Source organism: Taeniopygia guttata, chromosome 1, assembly GCF_048771995.1.
Source record: "Taeniopygia guttata chromosome 1, bTaeGut7.mat, whole genome shotgun sequence".
NCBI lineage: Eukaryota > Metazoa > Chordata > Aves > Passeriformes > Estrildidae > Taeniopygia > Taeniopygia guttata.
The window spans coordinates 28532991-28555631 of NC_133024.1; the positions used below are offsets into that span (position 1 = coordinate 28532991).

General features: G+C 46.3%; 2 protein-coding genes across 9 annotated transcripts in view; one reads left to right on the top strand and one right to left on the bottom strand.

The window, feature by feature from the left end:
• The window catches only part of EPHA1 (EPH receptor A1), a 38680-nt gene extending 16853 nt beyond the window's left edge, over positions 1–21827 (top strand). Inside the window, exons 4-18 of the mRNA XM_030267537.4 lie at positions 180–570; positions 5183–5338; positions 6241–6573; positions 7760–7884; positions 7988–8147; positions 10628–10724; positions 11498–11553; positions 11830–11952; positions 12764–12949; positions 13383–13444; positions 13827–14036; positions 14611–14760; positions 15419–15612; positions 15934–16089; positions 16935–21827. Coding sequence (XP_030123397.3) covers positions 180–570; positions 5183–5338; positions 6241–6573; positions 7760–7884; positions 7988–8147; positions 10628–10724; positions 11498–11553; positions 11830–11952; positions 12764–12949; positions 13383–13444; positions 13827–14036; positions 14611–14760; positions 15419–15612; positions 15934–16089; positions 16935–17013 — 2478 coding nt within the window. The 3' untranslated portion in view covers positions 17014–21827. The remainder of the gene's footprint in view (positions 1–179; positions 571–5182; positions 5339–6240; positions 6574–7759; positions 7885–7987; positions 8148–10627; positions 10725–11497; positions 11554–11829; positions 11953–12763; positions 12950–13382; positions 13445–13826; positions 14037–14610; positions 14761–15418; positions 15613–15933; positions 16090–16934) is intronic.
• ZYX (zyxin) overlaps positions 21434–22641 on the bottom strand; it is a 28920-nt gene continuing 27712 nt past the window's right edge. For all 8 annotated transcript variants that reach the window (XM_032747197.3, XM_041714735.2, XM_041714736.2 and 5 more), the window contains exon 9: positions 21434–22616. In XM_032747197.3, the coding sequence (XP_032603088.3) occupies positions 22506–22616 (111 nt within the window). In that variant the 3' untranslated portion in view covers positions 21434–22505. The remainder of the gene's footprint in view (positions 22617–22641) is intronic.

The following is a 22641-nucleotide window of genomic DNA, read 5'->3' on the forward strand; positions in this document are numbered from 1 at the left end:
CCCCATTTTTCACACCTCTTCCAAGTGCAAAGAAAGCATGCAGTGCAGTAGAATTAGAAGCAGTTGACTAGACAGCCCCTAAAAGGCCTTAGTATAAAAGAAGTTTGAGAGGAATGGGTATCTCAGCTGCTGTGGCCTGTTCATATGGTAAAGCTGTTGTCTTTCTCTTTTTCATGTAGCTCAACACTGTGGCAGCAGATCGAAGTTTCACGAGCAGAGACATCGAGTCAGGGGCCATGCAGCTGAACACAGAAGTGTGCCCCATTGGGAAGCTCTCTCGCCGAGGCTTCTACCTGGCTTTCCAGAACTCTGGGGCTTGTGTAGCCATGGTGTCTGTCCGAGTGTATTACAAGACTTGCCCGGAGGCAGTGCGGGGCCTGGCCCGCTTTCCAGAGACGCTGGCAGGGTCAGAGGGGCTGACAGAAGTGCCTGGGGTCTGTGTGGAGTACGCAGCTGAAGAAGTGGGCTCTCCCCCCAGGATGCACTGCAGCACTGACGGGGAGTGGCTGGTACCAGTGGGCCGATGCCTTTGTGCTGTGGGGTTTGAAGAAGTCGATGGGAGCTGCGTAGGTGAGTATGCAGACACTAGCTGTAGGCCATGGGAGAGGTTCCAGAGAACTAGAGATCAGAGTATCTGTAAGCAGAAAGTGGGATCAGGAGACTTGTGGTCTACCTCTCTCTTGCTTACCCTCTGTATCTTATATCTTTCCTTCTCCTTACCTTCTCCTTAGCTTCTCTTTTTCAGTTGTCATTTTTCTCCTCATGTGTCAGGTGTAAGACCTGCACACACCTCTCCACTCCCTCTTGGGCTTCATCCAGGAGCTTTCAGCTATGGAGCTAGTTTCTGTGAGCTGTAACTATGTGATTGACACTGACTCACTCAACAACTGGTTCTCAACCCTTGAACAGCAGCCTTGTTCTCTCAGGGCAGACGGGTCAGACACACAGAGCAGGGTGTTTGTCCCATGACTAGAAAGCTGAGAGGGGGGAAGGTTTCTCTTCTGTCCCTCATTCTTCTTTGACTGGAATGGCTCTTCTGCCATAGGAAACCATGTAAAGCATATTGCGCAATAGCATGGTGCCTGCTCTTCTGAAGAAGAGCAATTAGCAAGCAAAAGAGTCACCAGGGTGCTGGAGTCACAGCAAGCAAGAAGTGCAGGGCTCTCCCTTGGCTGCAAAGGGGACAAGATTTGGCTTCTTAAGGCAACTTTGACATTTGTGGTGTTTTGGGGGATATGTATTATTGCAGGGAGAGAGGTAAAAGATAGCAGATCTCTGCTCTTGTTGCCAGAGCTGTGTGGCACCAAGGCTAAGGCCTCACAGTGCTCTCAGATTCAGCAGGTGTCCCATGTCTCTGCTTTGCTCTGCTACAGGGATTTGGTGTCTCTATGAATCCCTACTGCCTGCTGCTCGTTTTGCTTGGGGAGCTGGAGAAGGTTGAAGCACAAGATCCTTGCCCTCCTCCAGCAATCCCCTCTCTTCGCACAGCCCAGCCAGTTTTTCCACTTAGGTGCTACAGAGCTCTCCCCGCCCTCCTGAGAGCACTCCTCTGGGAAGGGGCAGGGAAGCTGTCATGTCTGGACAAGCCTCGACTGCTATCGCAGCACAGGTTCATTCTACATCTGTGCTTTCATCCCACTCCGCCCAAGTACAGCTGCAGCCAGAAATATGTTTTGGAGGATTAGTAGGGACTGGGTGGAGAGGAAGGGAAGAGGGGAGAACCTAGCAGGAGTAGGGAGAGGTACTTCACGACCAGAAGAGTGTCTTACCTGAAGCACTGGGGGAGAAGGTGAATGCAGGAATGCAGGGGGGGGGATATCCTAGGATCTGCTCCCTCAGCAGAAAAGTCCAGACTGTGCAATAGACTGGGGGTAATGCAGCTCAGGATAAAGACTGAAATCATAGCTTTTACTTTGTCCTCAGAACAGAGGAGGGCTTCTTCAGACATGTAAAGTGTGACAGGATGGAAAACCTGGCAGTGTCATTCTGAGTGTTGCCTGGAGTAGGGAACAAAAAAAGCAGAAAGCTGCACCTTTGCCTTTTAACAGGGAAAAGAACCTGACCTCTGTTACAGAACAGGAGACAACAGAAAGCCAGAGGATCAGGTCCTTACCTAGTTCCCTCAGTATCTCCGTGAATTCTCAGCTGTATAAAGCTCTGCTGGGCGCAGAATGGCTCACCCACCCCACAGTCCCAGACAAGCTGTGCCTGCCCCAGAGCATTCAGACTCCGCTGCCCATAAACCCAGAGCTCGTGATTAACTTCCCCAAGTGTGTAATTTGCTGCGCCCACGGAGGCTGGCTGTGCCCCGGCCTGTGCTCCGGCTCCTTGCTGGGCTCTGCAGGGCGGCAGGTGAGCCGAGCCGAGCCGAGCCGAGTTCCCCGTCAGCCCCGCTCTGGTGCCCTGCAGCATTCCCGGCCGGGCTGGCGGACTCACGAGGAGCACCTGCAGGAATAAGGAATGGCAGGAGGCACCCCAGCCATCCTCTCTGCCCTCTGGTGCTTGGCGAGCAGGCCCTTTCCCAGACTTGTTATTCCCACCGCGCCGCCCGGAGCGGGTGCCCAAGGCCCGGGGAAAGCGGGGCCCAGCGGGGCTGGGCGGGGGCCGAGCCTGCTGGCTGTGCGCCCGCCTCCCGCCCCCGGCCCGGCCGCGGGCAGCCGCCCCTCCGCCTCCGCACCCCGGGGCAGGGCGGGGGGAGCCGGGAGCACCGGGGGAGCCGGGAGCACCGGCAGCCCCTCCGCACCGCCGGCCCAGCTCCGGGCCGGGCCGGGCCGGGGCGCTCCGCACCGCCTCGGGGCGGGGCCGGGCCGGGCTCCGCGGGCCGCTCCCGCCCCCTGCCGGCCGCCGCCGCCTCATGGGGCCGGTGTCCCGCCGCCGCCCTCGCCTCCTGATCTGTCCCTTCACCCGGGCACCCCCTGCAGCTCCCGCCCTGCCGGGCTCTGCGCTCCCTGCAAGGCATCTCCTGCCTGGAGGGGCTCGGCGCCGCCGGTGTGGGCGGGGGGCTGGAGGAACAGAGGCTCTCCTGGGGTCCCAGTTACCTCTTCTGGAACACAAGGCTTATGAGGAGCGGCTGGAGGAGCTGGGGTGTTCAGCACGGAGGTTCAGGGGACGCCTTATCCCTCTCTACAAACATCTGAGAAGACGGTGTAGCCAGGCGGGGATCAGTCTCTTCTCCCAGGCAAGACAAGAGGACATAGTCTTTAGCTGGTTTAGGTTGAACATTAGGAAGAATTTCTTCACAGAAGGGGTGATAAGACATTGGAATGGGATGCCCATGGAGGTGGTGGGGTCACCATCTCCAGAGTTGTTTAAGAAAAGACTGAGCGTGGCACTTAGTGCTATGGTCTAGTTGACATGGTGGTATTCAGTCACAGCTTGGACTTGGTGATCTCAGAGATTTTCCAGCCTAATTGATTCTGTGATTCTTGCAAAGGTTCCCAACCCCAAATTTCTATAATTTACTTGCAGATTGTCTCAGCCTGATAAGTGTGTATGTATATTGTGTCATGTGTGGCAGGTAGTATTATACAGGCAACATCAGAACCTCTGTGTTATACAAGAATGTGGCCATGCACTTCCTTTGTTTTTCATGTCAAAGCTCTCCTGACCCAAACTGATCCAATGTCAGGAACTCTGAAATCTTATGCTGGAGCAAAGTGGCAGGAGGCCTCAAAACTTTCATCTTCAGTCCAGCATGTAGAAGTGTTCTCAGTTGTGAGCAGCCTGAAGATCAAAGTAACTTTTACTGCCTCTTTCTCAAAGTGATTATTTAATCTGGAGTCTAAATGGAATCTCTTTGAGCTGTGACAATCAATACTTGAGCCTTTTATTTGTTTTTAATGGCCTTTGCTATCATTAATCACATAGTTGCATGATTGTATCTCAGAATGATAGATTTTCCTGAGTGGTTCTGCCATTTCCCGGAATCACAAGGTACTGGTTGCTCCTACTTGTGATTATTTCTTTTTTTCTGGGCTCTTTAAGCATCCCTTCTGCAGACTGATGATAAGTAGTCTTGTTTGGCCTGTGTTAGTGGAAAGTTTTCAAGGTCCCTCAGGTGTTCCTCTTTGTCACATTTCGTCTTCTCTGTAACGAATCCTGTCCTATACTCTGTTCCACCACAGTAAGCCATTTGTGTGAAGCTCCTGAACAGATGGCTTTCTCCATTGGGATCTCCTGAGGATTACACAGGATATTGTTGCTTTTATAGTGCAATATAAAAAGGGACATTCCCTCAATGCACAAGTTAAATGCAAAGTGGTAGCTCTGGCAGAAAATTACTGTATGCATTTCTCAACCATCTCATTAGTGATAGGTTGGTGTTTTCTTTAGCTAGAGAACATTTGATTCATTTAGCACAGGGTGGCAAACCATTAAAATCACAGGCTGCCTTAAGCTCCATCACTGAATTTTTCCTTTCTGCTACATAACTCTAGAGGCATTGACCTTGAGACAACTGGTAAGCTGACCGGTGCTTCTGTGGATTGAACTAATAGTAACACAGCAAAAGCAGGTTGTCAAATGTTATACTGAGAGAGTGTGGCTGCTCATTTTTGTAGGACTGGAAGTAGAAAACGTAACACCTATTCTCTTGCAGTCTGTGTTGGCTCCATAGCCAGTTACACTGAATGCTGTGAGGTGAACTGATGGCTTCCTAGATATTCCCCAGGGCCCTGCTAGGCGATGCTCTGGTATGGTACAACACTTGAAATCAGCAAAGATGCTCTGCTAAAAAGCCTACTGGCTACCTCATATGAAGTCACCAAGCAGAAGACTCTGAGGAGTGCAAAGATTTGTAGCTATTATTTATGATTCTTGTTTGTGGTGTGGAAAGTTTTAAGGACAAATTTAAACCAGTCTGGGTTTACATTGGAAGAGGTTTCTGAGGTTGACTGGATTCCATATTCATACAGCATCTGTGAGGAATTAGATCCCCCTTCTTTGGTCTGCAACTCCTGTCATAATACTGATGCTACCTTGAGTTTGCATCTTCCCTCTATCTGCTCTGAGATGATTGATCTAGGTGACTGCCAGGTGTTCCTTCCAACCTAAATATTTCTGTGAACTAAAAAAATGTAGGCAGATAAAGGAGTGTTCAAGAAGCTGAACAAAACTGCCAGGCAGTTTTTTGTTGATCTGGGCTTATTGATTATGTTATGTTGGCTTGTTTGTCCTTCCACAGCCTGCCAGCGAGGGTTCTACCGCCACTCCCTGGATGCTAAACGCTGCCTGAAGTGTCCCCCCAACAGCTTGTCCAACGAGTCAGGGGCTACATCTTGTTCCTGCAATGCAGGCTTCTACCGAGCACCTTCGGAGGGCCAGAACATTGCTTGCACCCGTGAGTTGCACACAGAAAGAAAGAACAATAGCCAAACGGGCTGGGGGATGAACTTACTGAGGGCAGCACCACAGAGAAGAACTTGGGGGTACTGCTGGGTGAAAAATTGTGCATGAGCGGGCAGTGTGAGCTTGCAGCCCAGAAAGCTAGGTGTATCCTGGACTGCATCAAAAGCATGTGGCCAGCAGGGCAAGGGAGGGGATTCTCTTCCTCCACTCTGCTCTTGTGAGACTTCATCTGGAGGGCTACATCCAGGTCTGGGGCCCCCAGTACAAGAGAGCCATAGACCTATTGTATCAGGTCCAGAGGAGAGCCCTAAAAATCATTGTGGGACGGAACACCTCTCTTACGAGGAAAGATTGAGAGAGTTGGGGTTCAGCCTGACAAGAGAAAGCTTTGGGAGATCATCTTGTGGCCTTGCAATACTTAGTGGGGCCTGCAAGGAGGATGAAGTAAAGGTTTTTATACCAAGGCCTGTAGTGACAGCACAAGGGACAAAGGTTTTAAACTGAAAGAGGGTATATTTAGATGGGACATAAGGAAGAAGTTTTTTATTATGAGGGTGATGAGACACTGGAACAGGTTGTGGGTGCCCTATCCCTGGTTCAAGGCCAGGTTGGATGGGGCTTGGAGGAACCTGATCTAGTGAAAGATGTCCCTGCCCATGGTGGGAGGGTTGGAAATAGGAGATCTTTAAGGTCTCATCCAACCCAAACCATTCTGTGATTCCATGAACAATTATACAGAGGAGAAAAGGTTGGAAAATGGGGATGAGAGATCAGAGTGGGAGAGGCTGGGGTGGAGAGAGGGCTCCATTTGAAATGCATCAGCAGATGGAAAGCTGTCACAGAACTTATGGCATTAACAGCTGGATCTAACTCTTCCTTCTGTACTCCCTGTAGGCCCACCCTCGGCTCCCCGCAATGTCAGCTTCTCCCTCCTTGGCACCCAGCTGAGTCTGTGGTGGCAGCCACCCAGTGACCATGGCGGGAGGAAGGACCTGACTTACACAGTCTTCTGCCAGCGCTGCCATTTCCTGTCCTGTGAGCCCTGTGAGGCTGGTGTGGTGTTCTCCCCCAGTGCCTCTGGTCTCACGAAACCTGCAGTGGACGTGGATGGCCTGGAAGCTTACACCAATTACACATTCACTGTAGAAGCCCATAATGGTGTCTCAGGAATGGGACCTGCTCCACAGAGAACTGCTCCAGCTGTCTGGGTCTCAGTTGGACATGCAGGTTAGCAGAAGCAGAGAGAATTTCTTCCTGCTCATGAAAAGGAAGAGGAATCTCTGTGAATTTTTAAGCTTTCTCCATCTTCTCCTTCTGCCTGACACATGTGTTGGTATGGTATGATAAGGATTCTAAAGCACCTCTGCCTCTGGCATGTAAAGTCCATTAGTCATATTCCTTGCAAATCAATGTAGCAGTAATCATTATGAACCAAGAGCTATGAATCCACCAAGAACTTAACAGAGGTGAGGAGGATGAAGCCCTCCTGTCACACAGCCTACGTATTGTTACCTGTGTAACAGGAAGAATGATGGCTGTGTCATGAAATATTTCCCGTGACTCAGATATTGCAAAACACCAAACACAACTGAAACCCTGGTGTAACTGGAAAATAAAAGGTTTTGAAAGCATGGAGGGATGAGGATGTTAAATCTTGACGCATTTCTGTAGGTTAGCTTCAATCTGGCTAGTTTGGTTGTCCTGTAAATACTTTCCAGAGCACTATGAAATGTGATTATAGAAAAGTGACATCACAGTGCTCAACAGCCCTTGGTGCATTCCCCGGGTTCTAATTTAGTAACAAAATATGACTTTTCTTCCTGATGCTATGCGGGGGCAGCACAACTCTGAGCTAGAAAAGCAGAGCTACTTTTGGCTTGCCTCATCACTTCCTGATGATGATGAAGGACAAGGAGAGAACCAGGCTTAACTCCTCAGTCCTTGCAGACTCTTGAGAATTATCTTTTTATTCATGAGCAGCATGCATTTGCAGGCAGCTGAGAGATTTTGAGCATTGAGTTTCACTGTACCTTTATGCAATGCAGCTGCATTCATAAATCATTACATAGTATAGCTGTGCTACTGCTACTGTAGGAGCATAAAATCCTAACATTTTTTATTTCAAATTGGACACTTTCAGTGCCGTCCTGGAATAAATGTAATTTCTTGGAACGTGGATTTTGTTTTGAGGGCCAAACACAGTTATGCTTCCACTGTTGGGGCGGAAGCTATTCACAGAAAGCAATTACCATCAGAGACCTCCTTTCCCTTCCACCACACAGGAGGAAAATTACAGTGGCAATAAGACTCAGTTCCAGTTGCATGATATGACCAGATCTTCTGGTGGAGAGAGGACATAGTTTGCATTTTGTTTGTATTTCTCCCTCATGTTCTCCCTTCTCTCCCACTGCAGCTCCAGTGACAGTATCCCAGTTTATTCTGACACAGAGAGATGACAGTAGTCTTTCTGTTTCTTGGCTTGCCCCACGGCAGCGCAGCCGGACCTCAGTGGAGTATGAGGTCATGTTCTTTGAGAAGGTAAGGGCTGCCTGATTTGCTCTTCCCCCTTTCACCCAAAGGGGCTGGAAGTGTCCTCTTGTTCAGCATGCGTTTGTTACTTGATCCTGTTTGGTTCCTGCAGGGGGAGGAGGCACGGTACACAGTGAAGCACCTTCTTGAGCCGAATGTCACTCTGCGAGACCTGCAGCCAGACACAGCCTACCTGCTCCGTGTGAGATCCATCACACCCCTGGGGCCTGGGCCCTACTCCCCAGAGCAGGAATTTCGCACCCTTCCACCAGGTAAAGGACAAGCGCTGGTATCTCATCTGGGAGAAACTCACTTCCCTGTCAGATTGTATATTCTCATGGTACATGGATCTCTTTTTGTGTTCTGCTGGCTGTAAGGCAAGACACTGCTCTCCTGAGTTCCTTGTCAGCAGAGCCAAGCCTGTTGCTTTGTAAAGACAAAAGGCTTTGTAAAGACAAAAGGCATTCTTGTTTCCTTGTTGTTTTATAAAATTTGCTTGCACGTACACCTTTAGAGCTGATCAGTCTCAGTTTGGTGTGTTGTACTGGCACAATACTTCAACAGACTTTCATTTAGTTCTTAAAAGACATTTTAATTTGGCTAATGTTTCTAAGTTTGAGTGCTGGTCAAATGATTACCATATGCCTCCTTTTGTGTGCCAGTTACTAGTGAAAAGGAGAACTCAGAGGACCTCGGCACTATTTTTTCCAGCTTTATCAGTTCTACTGTATGTAGTCCCGCTCTTGAATGTAGCTCTGCCCAAAGAGATGGTATGTGCCACTGGAAAAAGTTCTTCGCCTAAGTACAATGTGTAGAAGGCTAAGCTGTCAGAACCACAAGAAGATCTTTCTCCTGTGTCAAAAAACATCTTATATATGCCCAATATTCAACCTCCTCTTTCCCTGGGTCACCCATAAGCTTCCCCTTAAGCTAAAGTTTTCTGTAATGGAATTTGCTCTCTCTTCATTCCACAGGCTCTTATTGACCCTATGGATAACTTTAGAAATACAGGTATTGAAGTGCTACATTTGAAAGACTAATTTCATTGTAACAAAATAAGGACACGAGGAGGAAAGCTAAGGCATACCTTAATGTAACTAAATACTTAACAGAGTCAAAGCTGATAAGGAGTTGGGATACCATTACTGAAATATAAAGGTTGGGTCCTTTCTGGCACCAGGAGCTTTTGGTAATATCTTCATGAAGTCACAGTGACAAGTGATGATAACAAAAATGATGTTTAATCATTAATCATTTACTACAAAAGCCCTGTGAAAAAGATATAAATTATCATGCAAAATATAAGTTAGAAAATACTTGCATCAATATTATGCTTTATTTCAAATGAAAGTTGATCAGCTTATCATGCCAAGACAAAGGTATTTTGAATATGAAAGGGATTAAGAAGAAGTGCCAGCAAGGTTTCATTTGATGAGGGCTCTTGTTTGATAATACTAGGAGCATTTTTCAGCTGTTATAGTCTGGGAATATTAGTGTAGCAGGATTTGCAAGAAATGGCAATTTTGTATTTGAATATGAATTTGATAACTTAGATCCCTTAAATTCCTGCGGAAGTCCTCTGTATCTAAAAGTTTCTCCATTTTATTAATAAAGATACTGTTTCACCTTCCAAATCTTAGCTTTTAGATTTTAACAAAACAAGGACATTAGCGCGGTCTCTTGATTTCTGCTTAACTAAGCTGATGATTTTTAATAATTTTAGTGGGATGAGTCAGAGGAAGAATAACTAGTGTTAATTAGGCTTTATGGATGCTGGCCATTCGACTAGATGTTAGGAAACACTTCCCCACACAGGTCTGTGTATCATTTGTTCCTTGCTTTAAAATCTTCTAATTTATAAAAAAAAATATTCAGAGATTTTCTTTCTTCCATATGTTTTCCTAAGTCTCTTTTGGGAAAATATTAAAAATATGTAGATTCTTGTTACTTCTCCATTAATGCATTTTAAGTTCTTAATTTTGTTTTTTTTTAATTATGGGAAATAAGTTTTTAAAAGACCAACAGAGGTAATATAGCATTTTCTCTGATGAATTCAAATGTATTTTGTGGAAATGCCTAGCTTTAGCTTGAGAACCTAAATGGAAGGAGACAGCCTGTGTTATATGAACACTCTCTCAAAGCTATCCAATCACAGAATGAAACCACCTGATGCTCAGTTTTGAGAAAATAGGAATATGATAGACTGCAAGTTTGTAAGTCAGTACTTGTTTCAGGAGTCCTAATCAGTGAGGGGTTTTAGTTAGGGTAATTAGGCAAGGGACCAACCCCAGATATTGATGAGAGGGGAGTGTAAAATTAATTCTATAAACAAGAAGAGAATCACTTTAGACTGCTGGGGAAAATCATGTCTTTGCTTTGCTATAGTTTAAATCAGCTACTAAGCAGGAAGAAGGGCCTGATCTGGAAGGATTGTTGGAAAGGAATGGGGGGGAAGGAACATCTGTTTTCCACTTTTGAAAGTGTCATGGAATTTAAGTAGGAAATCAGACATAGGGATAAATTATTCAAGTGGAAGACCAAGATTGTAGGTAAGAGTTAACCAGATAACCACCAGAAGGTGCTCCATGCACATGAATAACAGTGTTATTCCATCATCTGGTGGTTCTGCTGCCTGGAAGACAAGTGGCTGTAACTTGCCTAATGCCATTAACTGGTAGAAGCTGGGTGGTATGGTCCAGACAAACACATATTGGTCTTTTAAGTGATATGACCTCTCTCTTTGTTTCTGCAGACACTGGAGCTCTGTCTGGTGGAGTCATAGTCTCTATTATCTTTGGAGTTCTCCTATTTATTGGTCTAGTTGTGGGATTTCTCATGTTTCGGCGAAAGTAAGTATTGAATTTTGGTATTGAAAAAGGTATGGATGTAGGAATATCTGAGCTATGGGAGCTTGAGAAAGGGAGGCCCAGATTTTTCACAGGATATTGTATAGGTAGAGGTTAGTTAGAGAAGAAAAACACCAGCATGCTGCAGCAAGATGGAAAGGGTCTCAGTAAATAATTTAGATTAGCAGGATTGGAGGGATTGATATTGTCAGACAATGTTTGCTGTTGGGAACAGAGGAATATGTCGCAATTTCTCAGTTTTGTTATAATCCAGCAGTATCATATTGTTGCCATGACAGTGGAATAAAAACATTGTTATGGTACAATAATTTCTATAGCTGCTGACCAGTTGAGTAGTAATACATGTATCCAGTCATTTCAAACCATTTTCTATATACCATTACTGTTAGGGTTCTCTACCCATATACAGAATTCTACTTTCCTTCTCAATGTCTATAAGGCTGCTGTTGCTTGGTTTTAAGATCAGATATTCTACTGAAAGCATACAGAAAACATGAAATAAGCAGAAATTTGTCTGTAACGCAACACAAAACTCCCTGTATGAAAAAAGAAGCTCTATTTCTTAAATGTTAATGAAGCATCACATTTTATTGCCAGCTGTACTGTTCCGAGTAGGTACAGTATCTCGTCCCACTTTGCTCTGTGCTGCTCTGAACTCTGTCCCTAACCAACTAGGACAGACACCTTGAAAGTTGTGCTTTTCCCTTTGCTATTTGCTGACCATTTTATTTTCACAACTCTTTCTGATGTTCCAGGAGGGCTCGTCGGAGACACGCACGGCCAGATTACAATACTTCAGGCTTTGAGCGAGGTGAGGTTCAAAGGGGTAATAAAACCAGGGAGAAGCCTAGAATGTGCTGGAAGGAATGAAAAGAAACATAAGTTTGAAACCAGACACTGGCATGACTTTTCTGATATAATGTGCCTCTTCCCACTGCAGTTGTATTCCTCAATGTAGGTTTGGTAGATTTTTTTACTGCCATTGTCAGAAGCCCATGGATTCACTTGTGCTTTTGTTGTTATGCTTTAAAAATGTTGTCCAGACAGTTGACAGGTTAATTTGCTCTTTTGTTTCCCTTTACCACAGAGAAGGTCTGGTTGAAACCCTATGTAGACCTGCAACCATATGATGACCCCAGCAGAGGGGTGCTGGAATTCACTAAGGAACTGGATGTCTCTTGCGTCACTATGGAGAATGTGATTGGAGAGGGTGAGTCATTTATTGCTCTCCCCGTCTTTCAGTTTTCCCACACTGTTGTATTGATGTGGTAGTCTGTTATTTTACAGTTTGTTCTTCTGTAGTATGTTTTAATATTCCTTGTTATACGTTTGTAATGGATCATTCTATGTATCCCATTCGGTTTCCCTAATGGCTCAGTCCTGAGTTGTTTACCACAGTTTTCCCTGCCAAAATGCATGTCAATCCACTTGTCAATCCACCTGTATACCTCCCTTGTTCCCTTACCCCTGTCTGTCAAAGATAGCAGACTCCTTTGGTTCTGGAGTGTTCCCTGTCTTTCATCCCTTCCTCGAAGCAGAACTGGATTGTAAGGTTTGCTCCCTCCCCGTGTTGGCTTCTATTGGGAAGCCCTTACCCTACACCCCTCCCCTAATGTCCTCCTACTGGTCACAGGTTGTGTCCTCCCCATGTTCCCTCCACCCTTTAACCCTTTAAAAGCAGTCCTTTCATGTTCAGAGTTGTCACTTTTTCTGCCCCTCTTTGGGAATTCCCCCCTTTGGGAATTAAATCCTTGGAGACTCAGACAAGTGTCCTTCCCTTATTCCTCTGCCTCGGTTTCCTCATGTTCTGTGCCTCTGCTGTGTTCCCCACGCCGCAGTAATCACTGCCACCCACAGCAGTCTTGGCAGAGACTCGGGGGTGGCCACACACATGTCTGCCCCCTGGCCACAGGTGGGACAGCGAATCGGCAAACCTCCACCCCATGGCTGCTGAGAGCCAGACTCATTTTGCTGCCTGTCCTCAAGTTCATCTGTGACATTTTGTCTCTGGTTCTCTTCAGGGGAGTTTGGGGAGGTCTATCGTGGGTCCCTGCGACTCCCAGGGAAAGAACGTATTGTGGTTGCCATCAAGACTCTGAAGTCAACATATTCCGACTCGCAGTGGTGGAACTTTCTGCGTGAAGCAACAATTATGGGGCAGTTCAATCACCCAAACATTGTGCGTCTGGAGGGAGTTGTCACCAAAAGTAAGTAAGAGTGTGTGAGAGAGAGTCCTGGGATGAGAGCAGAAACTGGCACATTTCTCAGGCCTTAGAGAGTTTGCTGTCAGAGAGGTTGTTCTGGGAGAAGACAGGTATTGTCATGTCAGAGAATGAGGAAAGGAGGAGAGGTATGGATTTCCAGCAGAGTCCTGAGGCAGTGTTAGGAGAGATCTTCTAGGGCTGGTGAGTAGATAAGAAGTCTGGATAGTGTGAGGGATGCTGCAGGGTCATATATGCGATACAAGGGGGAGTACAAGATCATTGGGAGATGTGTAAGGAGAAGGGGCAGCCAGCTGTGCCAGTGGAGTGGAGGTGTTAGCTGGGGTTGAACATGGTTCTTTGTGTTGGGGAATATGGAGAGTATTGAAAGGCATGAGTAGAATTTGAAAATGGCTGAAACCCTCTTGTCTTCCTCAAGGGAGGCCAATGATGATCATCACTGAATATATGGAAAATGGAGCACTGGATACCTTCCTCCGGGTGAGAAAGTCCAATCTGTAATAGGCTTGTATACTGCCAGAACTTGCACTTAACCTGGACTTAGGGCCCTAAAATAAAACTAGAAATAAGATCCAGACATCCACTTACTTTCTGGTTACTGACATTTCCAGTGTCAGCAGCAGAAGCTTAATGCCATGCAGTTTATTCAGTGATGAGAGTGGCATCTTTGGTAGTTGAAATGCAACTGCTTAATGGTGACTGGAGACCACCACCAGTCCCTTAGTGAGAACCTGTTGGGGCCTTTGGGCTGTAGCACTGCCCTTTTGCTTGTTCACCACTGTCCACTATTGTATGCTGGTAAGGTCAGTGACTAGAAACCAAGCAGATCAATGTCACTTCTCTCACTTCTTCTTCCACGCAGGAGAATGAGGAAAAATTTAGTCCTGTGCAGCTTGTGAGCATGCTGCAGGGAATAGCCTCTGGCATGACCTACCTTTCAGAACACAATTACGTGCACCGGGATCTGGCTGCTCGCAACATCCTGGTAACACGCAGTCTTCAGTGCAAGGTGTCTGACTTCGGTCTCTCCCGAATTTTGGAGAATGATGCAGAGGGAACCTATGAAACCAAGGTAATGCAAACCCAGTATTTCAGCCTTGTAAATTAACTGTAGACTCTGAGGAAAACCTACAATATAATTGCAAGTTATGGTGTAGATGGTTCAGAAGGTGGTGCTTTAGTCTCTGGAGTCCAGGTTGATTGTATTTCCTGCGAAATTCAGAGGGACTATGTGTTAAAATGAGAAGCAAAATAAAAGGTCTGATCCTTGGACTCAGTTACTAAATCTAGCTTTGAAGATAGCCTTGCTGTGATCAGGGTTTTGGACTAGAGTCATGTCCATGTCTCTTTCAATGGAAGTTCCAGTAATTCTAATGTGTGGTGTCCTTCAAAGCAGAGCTGTGACTGGTGTCAGGCTCTTACTCCCAGAGATTTTGTGTAGCGTTCAAATGAACACAGGGCTTAAATTAATTTACTTTCCAAGAATATTTCTCTCCTTTGAGAAATTTCCCTGAGGTGGTTACATGTCACTTCAAATGAAGTGGGCTCAATCTCTGAACCACTTTGTAAGGTCCTTGCATGAAAACACTGGAGAAATACAACTCAATAATACATGCTGGATACACTATGTTTCTGCTCTTTTACAGGGTGGTAAGATTCCTATCCGATGGACAGCTCCAGAGGCCATTGCTCATCGCATTTTCACCTCAGCCAGTGATGTCTGGAGCTTTGGAATCGTCATGTGGGAGGTGTTGTCATTTGGTGACAAGCCATATGGGCATATGACCAATCAAGAGGTAACAGACATTGAGTTCAAGAGCTGATTTAAAAAATAAATGAGGCATGTGGGAAAAAACTTTTTTAGATCTACCTCAGCCTGCAGTCTTGACTTTCTTTTGAACACATAACCACTGTGTTTCCTTCCCTGCTTAAAATCAGTGCAACCAAGTCAAGGGCAATAAGTATTGAGGTGTCAACAGCAAGAAGCCAAATTAAAGAGTGTTTAAATCAGCCATGGCATTTGGATCTGGGGATACTTTCTATTTGTTTTGTTTTCTCCTTCCTCTAGCTCTAGTGCATTATGTCTGGTTTCATTCTAGGCTCAGCATATACTGTTAAAATTATTCCTTGGATTCTGTTTCCCCTTCTCTCACTGTGCCAGGACCATTTAGTCCTCACTTTTCCTCACTTCTCAGGAACATGTCCTGAGTGGCAAATGAGAGCTAAACTAGTAAAGGACTGAAAATATATGCATATGCCACTTAAGCTTTTGTCATCGCTTAGGTGTTTTGATCCTGTGCCGTGCTGCCCAAACCCTGTGTCATACACGTGTAATCTGCACCAACCCCTCCCTGGCTGCACATTGTGAAGTGGAGAATGGCTGCTTCCAGAGACCTCTGGCTCCTCTTCTGCCCTCTCTGCTCTTGGCCAGATTTCTCTGTGTCCTCTGTGCAGGTGATGAAAAGCTTAGAGGACGGGTACCGGCTCCCCCCGCCTGTGGATTGCCCATCTATCCTCTATGAACTCATGAAGAGTTGCTGGTCACACGATCGGATGAGGCGGCCTCATTTTCAGGAGATCAGGGCACAGCTGCAACATTTCATCTCAAGTCCCCAGCTCCTCCGGCCTGTTGCAGACTTTGATCCCAGGTAAGTGGGCAGTCAGCAGAGGAAGAGGAGGGGTTAACTGGCATACTTCACCTTCCTGTGCCCAGCAGGAGGAGAGGCAGTAAGAGCAATGCAGACTGGAAAGATGCACCTTGAGTGCTCTATATGCAGAAGATAAGTGGTCATCTCTGTCTCCTGGTGACAGAGGGCAGAGCCATTGGCCTGCTCTGACCTCACTGTGCAGAGAGCAGATTAGTTGGCTCAGCCCTGGTGGAGGGTGCTTGCTTCCCCTTTGGTTACCGTCTCCCAGAGCTGTCCATTTCAGGTGGTTGCCTGGCTAATGAAGGGTTTCTGTGTCTCTAGGGTAACACTCCGTCTCCCCAGCTGCAGTGGATCTGATGGGATCCCCTACCGATCCATCCCCGAGTGGCTGGAATCCATTCGCATGAAGCGCTACATCTCCAACTTCCGCACTGCCGGCCTGGACACCATGGAGTCCATTCTGGAGCTCACTGCTGAGTAAGTGCAGGCCAGGCTCCCACAGGCCACCTCAGGCTGTGCTACAGGTAGCTGTGCTCATCCCTGTGTGATCTCAACAGGCACTCATATTTACTTGGAAGGCTTCTGGCCTTCCTTCTCCATGCAGTTAAATGGAACTGGACTGGCTTCTTGACCTAAAGGGAAGAATCAGCCCAGAACTGGGAGCAGCCCAAACTGTGAGATTAATTCCCAGCTACCATGTCCATGCTTGAGGTTTTTTCAGGGGTCTTCAGCTGCACTAAAATCATATCAGACACAAACAGCAAGGGGAAAGAAAGGATGGCAAACAGATCTCTAACCTGACCGTCTCCCCACTCTTGTAGGATAATTTCCTTGTTACACAAACTCCATATAGGTTAGTGATAGCCCCCCCACTCCATCAGCCAGGCACTGTTGTGTCATAGAGCAAATCTTTCTGGGCTCCTCCAGACTCAGAACACAGCTGTGTTATTTTGTCAGGGATGTTCAGCCAACTCCAAGTAGGGCAGTTACATTAAACAAATGAGCAGGCACAGACCTGCTGAACGGTTGAGACATGGCCCCTGTCACAGAGCTGATTTAATCACAAGTCCTGATTTATTGGGAGCATAGCCGAGCCATGAGGTAGAAGAGGTCAGTTGACTGGGTAGGCAGAGGTAGCCAGGGGGAGGGCAGGAATATCTAGAAGTTTCTTCCTCTAGAGAAAAGGTGCACTAGGAGGCACTGAGGAAAAGGAAGCTTTCTGAGCTAATGCTTGGTAACTATTTCTGCCCTTACCCACATTCTCATCCCTAAGGAACAAGAATAGCAATTCATTTTTTTCTTTCTTTTCCCATTTCCTTCAGGGACTTGAAACAGATGGGAGTGTCACTTCCAGGCCACCAGAAGAGGATCTTGTGCAGCATCCAAGGCTTTAAGGAATGATCAGTTGTTGCATTCTTAAGCTTGAACAATGCCCATCCTTACCAGATATCACTTGGAATCATTCCTATGGCAATTGCTTCCAAATGAGTGACTGGACAAGCAAAGCAAAACAACCAGGACTGAAAAAGCTCATGAGGCAACACCACCTGCTCTCATTTCTGTTCCCCCTTGCTTTAGCTCTACAGCAGCCATCAGTACGTTTCAGAGCACTGGTCATAGAAAATGTTCTCTGTTTTCTGCAGTCCACTTTGTGCAGCACTAAGCAGACCCTGTAGTCCTCATACTGGACTTTCAGACGCTCATATCACATGGAATACAAAGTGGGTGGCTGGTGGTGGATAATGTTTTAAGATTGGAGATGAGGGTTCAAGATAGACTGGGACATTCAGGGAGCAGGCACAAGAATACAGACAGGTAGAGACAGGGCTCATTCACTCCTTGGCATACATTCCTTCTCACTTCAGCAGTCTTCTGTCTTTTTTATTTTGCATCAGGAGCAAACCATTCAGTCCTTCACAAGGCTTCTGGTAAGGCATATATTTTTTAATGCCAGCTATTCTTGCTGTGAACATCACCCTGTGGTGTGCTTCTTTCTTTGGAGGAGAAACTGGGAGTAGAAGTACACTCCACTGTAACTTGTGTGATCACATCACCTCAGCGTGTTGCTGTTTTGCACATGCACGCTTCATTGGGGAGATTTACATCTCTCCAAACTGCTTAATACCTTCTCTTTTGCTATGGACAGAAACCCTATACGTATCCATTTTTCTCTGCCCCTTTTTAAAAGAGCCAATAGTCTTGTTTGGCTGGAGTAGGGTATTTGTAACAGAAAAATGTGTAGGTGGTCTGTCTTACTCCTTCTCTGTGGAGGAAATGTTATTATTTATCAGATCTCAAGACAGTTATAGTCTGTAAATAATATTTTGTAAATAAACCTGTGGCAGAGCAGACTGTGTTGGAATTCTTTGGCTTATTTCAAATGTGATTGAGACCTTTAGCACACATATCATAAGACCCAGCAGGGTCCTTACATCCATCTTTACTTGTTTCAGCCAATGATCTTTGTCCATTTAACTGCAGATGTAACATGGAAGTGCAATTCCATTAGGATTAAAGGATACCTTTGCAGCTGATCACTTCAGATTTTTTTTTCAACCCATTTACAGGCATATCTAACATCCAAGTCCATCATTTTACAAATCCTGTAATTATTCCTAAATCATAAATATTAGCAACTACTGCTGTGTTTGATGAAAGACTTGTGAGTAGTACTTCTTTCTCCTGCAGACTAGACCGTCCAGGAGAAAGAAAAATTCTCACTGATGTTCCTAATACTTTCTCCCACTCAGGAAGAGTAGCCACCTCAAGATTTATTTTTCAAGTCTAGGTTGGTGAAGGTGGGTGCTACACATTCAACCATGTGACTTGCTAGAGATAACAGTGTTTCCATTACTGTATCATGCTCTAAATTCTTAAGGCTATAAATTAACACTGCTGCTTCTGGGAAGGCCTTGCTTAACCATAGATGACAGGAGGGCTGAGAAGCAGAGATCCAAAGAACTGCAACCTGATACAAGAAAGCTGGTTTCTATTCAACACAGACCATGGCTACTCAAGTCACTGTAACTAAAGCTCTGAGTTTTTAGTGTATCAGTCTTAGCAATAGATGTGTTTAACATGAAGTACAGGTAACCAGTAAAGTTGCTACCTGGCAGATACCTGGCAGACACCTGGCAGACACCTGGCAGAGCTAGCAGATAAGCTCTGATGAGGCTGACACAAGATTATGAGCTTGTGTCATGCACATGTAAACTTTGGCTTGTCACTGTAGGTGATAGGGGAGTGGTTGATCCAGCAGATACTTGTGCTGCCACACAGAGGGACCTTAATAGGGGGTGGCAATGAGAAGAGGGGAGATTCAGGAAGTTGAACCAAGGGAAAGGCAGAGCTCACAACTGGGGAGGAATAGCCTCATGCACCAGTACAAGCTGGGGACTGGAAGGCAGCTTTGCAGGAAAGGACTTGCAGGTCATTGTGAATAGAAAGTTGCACCTGAGCCCTTTAGCAAAAGATGACAACAGTACCTGGGCTCCATTTCAGCAAATACCTGACCAGTAACTGGAAGGAGGCAATTATTCCGCTTTATTTAAGCATTGGTCAAACACCTGAAGTGTTGTGTCCAATTTTGGGGTCTCCAGTACAAAGAAGGATATAAACTTAATGGAAGGCCACTGTGGTTTTAAAAGGATGAGAGCATCTGACATACAGGGAGAGGCTCAGAGAGCTGGAGGCTGTTCAGCCTCGAGAGGAGAATGTTTGGGTGGCTTTTATCATTGTGTATAAATACCTGATGGGAGTAAAAAAAGGAACCAGACATTCCTCAGTGGTATCCAGTGAAAGAAGTAGCAGTGAGAACACACCAAAATGCAGTACATTATTCTGTTTGAAGGTGAAAAAAACTTAGTGAGAATTCTTAACACTGGAACAGATTACCCAGGTCTCATCCTTTAAAGTATTAAAAAGCAACCTGCTGTGGTTGACCCTGCTCTGAGCAGGGAGGTCCCCTCCAACTTCAAGTGTTAGGAGCTGCTGAATCAGCTGGCCTGGTAGAGAAAAGGCTGCTCAGTTCCATGTCCTCAGGGTACAGCCAGTAGCAAGCCTGAGCATGTATTCCCAAAAGGCACTCATGCTCAGAAAATCCCCAAGTCTGTAATGTGTGCACGTCTATAAATGCTGACACTGTACATGACTGGCCGGAGGCAGAGAGCACAGCAGACATGCAAGCACAGCACAAACAGCCTAATCCTCTTCCCACTCTGGCTGATCAGGATGAACCTGTTAGAAGGAAACACACATGTACACAATGGATCCCTCTAGTGCCCAGGACCAGCCATCCCACAGCTGGCTCCAAGTCCTGGAGTCTGAGCTCTTCTCCTCAGTTGCTGGCACCAGGATACAAAAATCCTCAAGGCCTGAAGCCCTGCTGCAGTGGTGGGCATGCAGATATGCACACACACACACCCTGGAGCCCTCCAGGAATTAGCCTTAGACATTGGCTCTACCCAGCAGCTGAATCCAGGATTCCCTGGTCTCCCAGGGTCCTCACACACAGATGCAAACTTCTATTTCAGCTGGTCTCCAGACCCAGAAGTAGCTCCTGGAAGCTTGAGCAGCTCACTCACACACATCTTCATAGCACTTAGCCAGACCCACAGCCATTCCATGTCCCCGCTCTCAAATCTCCTACCTTACTCACCAGCTAGTCTGACTTGATTTTGCTGGTGATAACACAAGGACACACACACACCCACACAGTAGGCATGCATTCAGGTCTGTCCAGTTGCTGGCATTCAGATCCACTTGCACTGAACAGAGACCATGCAGAGAACAACAACAAAAAAAGCACTATTATGAAGACAGGACAGATCACTGATGACACACAGGGCATGGCCAGACAAGTGTACTGTGTACGTGCAGCCACCTCCTTCTGTGCCTTTTTCCTGTCAGTCTTTCCTCATGGCACTTCCCATCCTTGATCACTCCTATTTCCTGCCTTTGATCTCCCCCCTACACATCCCATACCCCTCAGAGGGGAAACCTCCCTTTAACCCACCAGGTAATCCCTTCCCACTGGATTGGTCTCCTACCCAGACACCAAGGCTACGGTCCCCTCTAATAGTTCTGGGAGGAGCAGAATTAGTGCTTCTCTACCCCAACATTGCTCTTCCCTGCACTCCTTGGTGTTTGTGGGCACAAGCTTTTAATAATATATTCTAGAAACAACCTCTTACAACAATGCCTACAAACTAGCAACAACTACAGTAAGAAAAATAAATGGATGATTTGTTCTCTACTCATTCCATAGAAAACCTCAAGACATTTACTGGATCAATTTGCAAGGAGTCATTAAAGATCTTCCCCAAACTGGCAAGAGATCAAGAGTAGGTTTCAGGTCTCTGAAGTGTAGAAACATTGGTGCTTACAACAAAGAGGAGTTTCACCTGCAGTGACCATCACAATATTATGCTTAGGACTATAAACATCAAGCACAAACACTTTCTGAGAAGCAATAGTTAGGGGCAAAGCAAACAAAATGTGCACTTTTATTACAACCCACTTCCATCTCACTGGAATACCCACCTCCGAGTGATAAGTGAAGAAAACTACAATATTGCTGTACTGAACTTCAGTCTTGCACAGTTTTAAATGAGAGCTACTCTTCAGGCATAGAAAAATAGAAGTCTGGAAAGGAGACCAAGAGATGGAGAGAGAAAGGCCATGTTCAGACTCCTGATCTCTGGAGGCTGGGTGGAATAGCCTTATATACATTTGGCAATGTATAAAAAAGCTGTACAAAGGCAATTCTACTGCCAAAGACAGCAACTCTCATGGGTGGCTGAACAAACACAGCAGACACAGGTTAATGGAAAAAACCCACACATTTTATTGAATGCAAACAGTGGTTGGACAGTGTTGTTATTCAAAAGGTTTGTTCAGTTTGAGACAGTTTCTAGTCCAGGAAATGGGGCTCAGTGCAGTAACACTCCGAGCCAAACAGTACATTGCAATTACTGTGGTTTTCACTGACAGCAGTGAAAGAAACCCTACTGCAACAGGAGACATTCCTCAGTCTGCTGAATCCTCATCCACGCACTGAGACGCCTCCTCACCATGTGCTGCCCGTCCTTCCGACGGCTTTTATTTGTAAACATGCATTCTTTGGACTGCTTTGCTACTCTGGTTCCCAGCCTGGCTGCCCAAAAACCACGCTGGGAAACAATTCATTTTGGGAAGGGGAAGATTTTTTTTTTTTTTTTAAAAAGCTTCCAAACTCAGAAACAGAGCAGTATTCAAACACTGCCAGTTTAAACTGGCTAAGGAAAAAAAGACAAGACAGTAAATCAGTAAAATCCATTAGAGACAGAAAAGCTATAGCAGGTTAGCTTTTTCCAGCAACAGTAACAGATTCCCACTATATGCCTCTACACTCTAACCCAGGTGAGGGAGCAGGCAGAGGAAGACATCCTGACAATGAGGTGTCATAAGATATAAAAGACAGAAGCGATGCCGAGATGCAGGCTTCCACCTTCTAAAGTCAAATCATCGTTCTTGGCTCCATAGAACTGAAGAATGCTCTCAGCCCTTCCCAGCACCTGCCACCAGGCCCTTCTTGCTTCTTCCACCAGGCGGTGGTGGAGGTCTGATCTTTCTCCTCCAGAGTCTTGAGGGAACAGCAATTGTGCACTCACCTTGATCACAGCCCCCCAGCCTGGAATATACTGTGGCCAGGAAGCAGTGACAGGAGAACAGGTCCTTTCTTGGTGGGTGTGCAGAGCAAAGTCTAGGAGCAGTGAATCCTACATGAGTGAAAAACTGCGCTGGCATAGTCTCCATGGGTAGCAGTCTGCCTTGTCAGGCAGAGGGGTAGGACATTTGCAGAGGGGAGGAGTACTGAGCGTGGGGGTCTTGAGGGAATGCCTCCTCTGAGCTCCTCAGCGCGCTGTTTTTGCACGGACGGTGTGACACTTGATACACAGCACGTGCCCATCCAGAGGAAAGCACCCATTCTCGTCTGCTTCAATGGACAAGGGCTTCCCACAGTCCTAAACAGGAAGAGGGAGCTCAGTG